The sequence below is a fragment of the Lepisma saccharinum genome, chromosome 9 (assembly GCF_977018435.1).
Source record: "Lepisma saccharinum chromosome 9, izLepSacc3.1, whole genome shotgun sequence".
Classification (NCBI taxonomy): Eukaryota; Metazoa; Arthropoda; class Insecta; order Zygentoma; family Lepismatidae; genus Lepisma; species Lepisma saccharinum.
The window spans coordinates 20,225,977-20,232,858 of record NC_139237.1 but is presented as its reverse complement, the minus strand read 5'-3'; the positions used below and the strand labels follow the sequence as shown (position 1 = coordinate 20,232,858).

The following is a 6,882-nucleotide window of genomic DNA, read 5'->3' as shown; positions in this document are numbered from 1 at the left end:
GATATTCTTGCTAAAGACGAAGAACGTTATATTTCCAAGTGAGAAAGTTAAAATTCCAGGAACGAATGAAATGATAGAGATGAGGTTTCTAGATTCTTTTAGATTCCTATCGGCAAGTGTCGATGCTTTAGCGAGTAAACTTACTGACGAACAATTTAAAATTACAAAAGCTAGTTTTCCCAACATACACGTAGAACTGATTAAATTTAAAGGCATTTATCCTTACGAATATGTAACCGATGAATCTAAATTTGACGATGACACACTCTCTCTCTCTCTCTTTCTGGCTCTACAGCCCTTGGTAGGCCTTGGCCTCCTCCACAATCAGCCTCCATTCCAATCTATCATCAATTCTTCTCCTCCATCCTTTAATTTTCATTGTCCGCAAGTTTGCAGCGACGTCATCTATCCATCAAAGTCGGAGCCTGCCCTTCCATCTTGCATGGTGAAGCTTTCCTTTCAACATTCTTCTTGGCATCCGGTCTTCCACCATTCTCTCCACATGCCTCAACCACTTTATTCTCTGGGCTTTGACAAATCTCACTATATCTTAACCTTTTATTAAATCATCTAGCTCTGCTTTATATCTTATTCTCCAGTCGTCATCTTCCTTCACAGGTCCATATATCTTTCTTAATATTCTTCTCTCAAATATTCTGAGGGCATTTTCATCTGACAGTTTCAAAGTCCAATTATCTGATCCATAAGTGACAACTGGTCGTACCAGTGTCTTATAAATTTTAAGCTTTGTATTTCTTGCGATCAGTCTATTTCTAATCAACTGCATATTTGCAAAATATGCACGATTGCCTGCCTGTATTCTTTCCTTTATTACTTTACTCATATCATTATCACTATATACCATTGTCCCCAGATATTTAAAACAAGGAACTCCCTCAAACTTATTATCTCCAATTGTCAGATCTTGAGGTGCTCTTCTGATCTCAGAGTTAGACATTCTCATATACTTTGTCTTCTTTTTGATTTACATTGAGCCCTATTTTTATTGCTTCTCTTTCCATTTGCTCATAGATTTGTTTAAGTGTTCTTATTGTTCTAGAAATGATTGTAACATCTTCTGTATATGCACATATTTGACTGGATTTTCCAAATATGGTTCCCTTTTGATCAACTACATTCTGTACCTTGTGCAATGCTAGATTAAATAATACTGCTGAAAGGCCATCCCCTTGTTTCTCTCCTGTATTGAATTTAAACTCTTCGCTCAGTTTACTACAAACTTTCACTCGTGCGTTAGTACCACTCATAGTTATTCTTATTAGTCTTATTATTTTGAGGGGAATATTATACTCTTCAAGTACCTTAAACAGTTCATTTCGATTAACACTGTCAAAAGCCTGCCTGAAGTCAACAAATAAAAAATGCAAATCCACATCATGTTCATAGAACTTTTCATTCATCTGTCTAATTATAAAAATCTGATCAGTAGTGCTTCTGCCAGGGCGAAATCCACATTGGTACTCTCCCAGTATATCTTCTGTGTAACATTTTGTTCTCTCACTGATCAATCCTGACAAGATCTTATAGACCACACTAAGAAGTGTGATGCCCCTGTAATTTCCGCATATCAATTTATCACCTTTCTTATAAATTGGGCATATTATTCCAGATTTCCATTTATGTGGCATTGTTTCATTTTCCCATATCATTACAATCAATCTATGTATTGCTGCCAACAATGCGTTACCACGAAGTTCGATAAGTTCAATTATCACTTCATCCTCGCCTGGAACTCTATTATTACTCATTTTCTTCATTACAAATTCAACTTCTTCAATACTATGTACTTGTACCTCATGACCATCCCTATTTTGTATATTCCTATTATACTGCTCTCGTTCTTCTCGGTTTTCCACTTTACTCAAAATCTCTTTAAAGTGATCTGCCCGTATATAGAGTATCTGATTCTCTTCTACAATTACTTTCCAATTCGTATGCTTACATACTTCTATTCTTGGCTCAAATCCTATTTTCATTCTATTTATAGCTCCATAGAATTTTCTTATTTCACTTTGCTGATTTAATTCTTCTATTTCTTGCATCTTCTTTTTATACATCATTTTCTTCTTTTCCTTGCATACCCTATGTGTTTTCCTTCTTAGTTCTTTATACTTCTCAGTATTACTTCGAGTTTCCCTCTGTAGCATTATCTCTCTAGCTTTATTCTTTTCATCTATAACCTGTATGCACTCTTCATCAAACCACTCATTCCTTTTAGTTTTCTCTTCTCCAAAAGTTTCTTGTGCTGCCTCCTTTATCACTCCTTCTATTATTTCCCATTGTTCCTCAACCACTCGAAGTCTGTTATTCTCTTTCTCCTTCAGTTTACTCTGTACCTTACTTACATATTCACTAATAACTTCTTCGTCTTTCATTTTTTTCATATTCCACTTCTTTCTCTTGGCCATCTCGTTTCTTTGCACCGCTATCCATTTTTCCCTCATTACTAATTTTACCAGGTAGTGGTCGCTATCAGAATTGGGCCCTCTGCAGCTTCTCACATCAATAACTGATGAGGCATGACGTGCATTAACCAGTATATGATCAATCTGGCTTATTGTTCCGTTAGGTGCCTTCCACGTTCCTAAGTGAATTGTTTTATGTTCGAAACAGGTACTTGTTATGATCATGTTGTTCCTGACAGCAAACTGGCAAAGGAGGTTCCCATTCTCATTGTTTTCTGCATGTAGAGTATGCCGCCCTGCAACCCTTTGTTGATTCTTGTCCTTTCCTATCTGAGCATTAAAGTCGCCCAATACGGTTACCGTATCATACTTTTGGATCTTTCCACATGCATGTTCCAGATTGTCATAGAACTCTTCTTTCTCGTTCTCATCTTTCTCTTCTGTAGGCGCATGTGCATTTATTATTGTTATATTTCTAAATCTTCCTCTCAACCGTATTCTACACATCCTTTCATTAATTGCATCAAATTCCATAAGACTTCTCATCTTCTTGGTTATTATAAAGCCGAATTGTCCGGTCCTCCTCTCTGGTCCACTATAAAATAATGTGTACCCTGGCTTATCAATTCTTCCTTGCCCCTGCCATCTAAATTCCTGAAGTGCAACCAGATCATACCTAAATTTTAATATCTCATTTGACACTTCATTAATTTTCCCAGATCTTAACAAAGTCCTGACATTCCATGTTGCAAGTGATAAATAATTAGTTTATGACGACACTCTCCCAACTCAAAAAGAATTCTTCAGTTAACTGAAACAAAACGGAATTATGAATGAAGAATACGAACATGCCAAATTAATATAGAAGGAATTGAGATGCAATACTCTCTTCGATTATCACGATGCATATCTCAAATTAGATGCAACAATACTTGCTGATGTTTTTCAGGTATTCAGAAAAACAACTAACTAACTAACTAACTCCCTAGCCTTCTTAAACCGGAAGGTTCATGGCTGCAGCAACACAGGCCTTCCATCTTTCCCTATCTTGAGCAAGTTCTATATACTCTTTTCCATCCCTACCGATTTCCCTTAGGTCTATCTCAACGTTGTCCCTCCATCTTCGTCTTGGCCTTCCTACAGGTCTCTTACCATTAGGTTTTCCAACAAGAATCCTGTAAACTCCTCTTTCCTCTCCCATTCGTGCCACATGGCCTGAACACCTAAGTCTTCTTGATTTAATTATTCTAATAATATCTGGACATGAATACAAATTATGTAGTTCTAAATTATGTAACCTTCTCCACTCACCTGTCTCCTCATCCCTTTTAGGTCCAAAGACTTTCCTAAGGATCTTATTTTCAAATACTCTCAATTTATGTTCCTCTTTCAATGTAAGGGACCAAGTTTCACATCCATATAATACTACAGGCAAAATTAATCTTTTGTATATTTTAGCTTTTAGTTTCTTAGATATTAAACGAGAAGACAAAAGTTTATGAAGAGAGAAGTAACATGCATTTCCTGAATTAAGCTTACTTTTTATTTCCTCTTTAATATAATTTTCATTTGTTAATATTACTCCTAAGTATTTGAATTTGGAAACTGATTGAAACAAGTTGTTATCAATAATTAGATTTTGATTATTACCTAACACTTGGTTTCGGCCTGTAAGCATATATTTAGTTTTCTCTTTGTTAACTTCCAAACCTATCTCTTTAGCAGTTTTGAAAAATATTTTAGCATTATTCTTAATTGTATTCACATCATCCCCCAGTAAGTCTACATTATCTGCATATGCTAACAACTGAGTCACACCATTTAATTTTAGTCCTTCTTTAGTTTCTTTTACCTTCCTAACAGCAAATTCTAAGGCAAAATTAAAGAGCAATGGAGATAATGCATCTCCTTGTTTTAACCCATCATGAATTGTAAATTGGTCAGACATATTAACACCCACACGAATTTTACTTTCTGTTTCACTGGTGTATACTTTTATCATACTAACAAGCTTCTTAGGTATTCCAAACTCTACTAATATATTATATAATTTATATCTTTGGACCGAATCATATGCTTTTTTGAAATCAATGAATAGCTGATGGACATTTTGATTATATTCCCAATTTTTTCGAGTGTCTGTCTGATGTGAAAAATTTGATCTGTAGTTGATCTGTTACGTTTAAATCCACATTGATAATCACCAATAATTTCACTAGCATATGGGGTTTGTCTTGTTAAAAGAATGTTAGATAATATTTTATATGTTGTTGAGAGTAGAGAAATTCTACGGTAATTATTGCAGTTTATTTTATCACCTTTTTTAAACACTGGAACAATTATGGATTCTTTCCACTGTTGACGGATTTCTTCTTTATTCCATATTAAACAAATTAATTTATGAAATTGACATATTAATGAATTCACCATATTTAATTAACTCAGCTGTTATTAAATCAATGCAATACATAGTTATAAATTAGATCCAGCATACTTCCACAGTCTTCCTGGTTTGGCGTGGTCTGCTATGTTGCTCCAGACCAGGATCAAGTTGGAATTGATATCGGATGTGGACATGTTACTTTTTATAAAAAGGGGGATACGTGGGGATATGGTGCAATGCTCGCAGAGATACGCAAATGCAACAATATTCACATGTCTGAGAATCAATACGATGCAAATAGACCGTCGAATTACATTTTTTACGCTGACGTAAACAATCTCTACGGATTCGCAATGATACAAAAACTTCCATACGGAGGATTCGAGTGGATAGATCCCATTTCAATTGATATTAATCATTTCGACGATCGTGAATTTGGTCTGTTTATTGATGTGGACATTGAATTTCCAAATAATTAGCATGTTATTTTTTCCATTTACCTCCGGCTCCCGAAATTAAATGTCAACCTGATTCTAATCGAAGCAAGCTTTGTTAACTCTGGAGAGAAAAGAGAGATATGTCGTCCACTACAAGAATCTGCATTTTTTGATTGGGAAGGGTGTTCAGGTAGTAAATGTGAGAAGAATTCTCAAGTTCAAACACTTTCCATGGTTAAAATCTTATATTGAGACCAACACGATACACAGAACAGCTGCCATTTCAGAATTAGATTAAGATTTTTATAAACTAATAAATATTGCCTATAATGAAAAAACGATGGAGAACGTCAGAAAGCATATAGACATAAAATTGGTTTCAGATAACAATAAATTTAGAAAATTAGTATCAGATCCTAGATTCAAATCGCGAAAAATTTACAAACAATTTCTTGATTTTGGAAATGTTTGTAATTAAGTCGGTCACGATCGTCGAATACGGTTAAACACCTTGGACAAACTTCGATGTGTGCATCAAGATTGGTTGTTTGGCTTCTGACCAAGCGAGAGAGTTAATGAATTAGCGTGTAATGATGAACATCATCGTCAGCAATAAGAAGCAGATTGATTTCCACGGCTTCCTCATCAACAATATTAGTTATCCTAACGGGATGCACAAAATGCTTAACGGAAGTATACGAATATACATTTATAGCTAATCGTTCTTCTTCTCTACTTCGTGCCCTGTTTTCAAACTTTGTTATGTCAGAAAAAACAACAGGGTATTTGATGTCTGTATTCCATATTCAATCTCGTCTACATATTGCGTGTAATGACTAACGTGACATGGATTATTTGAACAATGAATCGGTTCAAGTGCCGCTAAAATGCACCACATAAAACACTTATTGTCAGTGTTATGAATATTTAGCACGGCTCTCTTATGCTGAATTTCTACCGGAAGTGGAACATAGCTCGAAGCAGAAAAAGGTGTAAATTTGTTTACATAAGCGATTAATCTGTGAGGACTTCTACATAAAAACCAACCTGATCCCTTAGCCTCGAATTCATCTTGTTTCCTAATCAATTCACTACTAAGATTAGAATAAAAAACATTCAAATTATCAATGTCTGCCAAATAAGGAACTTAGTTTTTCCTTTTGAGAAAAAAAATATTTCTTGTACCATCGGTTTTCTCATATTTACAGATTAGATCAACATATACTTATATGGAGTTGTTTTCCAGTTTATTTTTCAAAATATTTATGATAGATGTTTTAATTCCAGTAGAAAAACTGGTTTCGAAGTCAAAAGAAAATCTAGGAGTTGGTTGTTGAATGTAGATCTAATCGGCTTTTGGTAATTAGACATCTTAATTTGTTTGGAAGTAGAAGCTTCAGTTTGAGGATGATAAATTTTTCTTTTCATTGTTCCATATTCGGTTGATGCCTTGCAAATTTTCATGTGTTTACTTAAATTAGGTATGCTAATTATTTTTGAACATTGAGTACAAGGCTTAGTAGGTAACAAACGATTTATCTTTGAACCTGTTTCGCTACATCTTGTACTATTCTTGCTAATATTAATTTTGGAGATTAATTTATCACAAATAACACATTCGATGAAATTGGTAGAT

At 34.6% G+C, this 6,882-nt stretch overlaps 1 protein-coding gene across 1 annotated transcript; it reads right to left on the bottom strand.

The window, feature by feature from the left end:
- Positions 1–950: 950 nt before the first annotated feature.
- On the bottom strand, positions 951–2,972 carry LOC145992344 (uncharacterized). Its single transcript, XM_083128728.1, has 2 exons — positions 2,478–2,972; positions 951–2,336 (listed from the first exon to the last, which is right to left on the bottom strand). The coding sequence occupies exons 1-2, from the start codon at positions 2,970–2,972 to the stop codon at positions 951–953; spliced, it is 1,881 nt and encodes a 626-aa protein (XP_082984854.1).
- Positions 2,973–6,882: the final 3,910 nt, after the last annotated feature.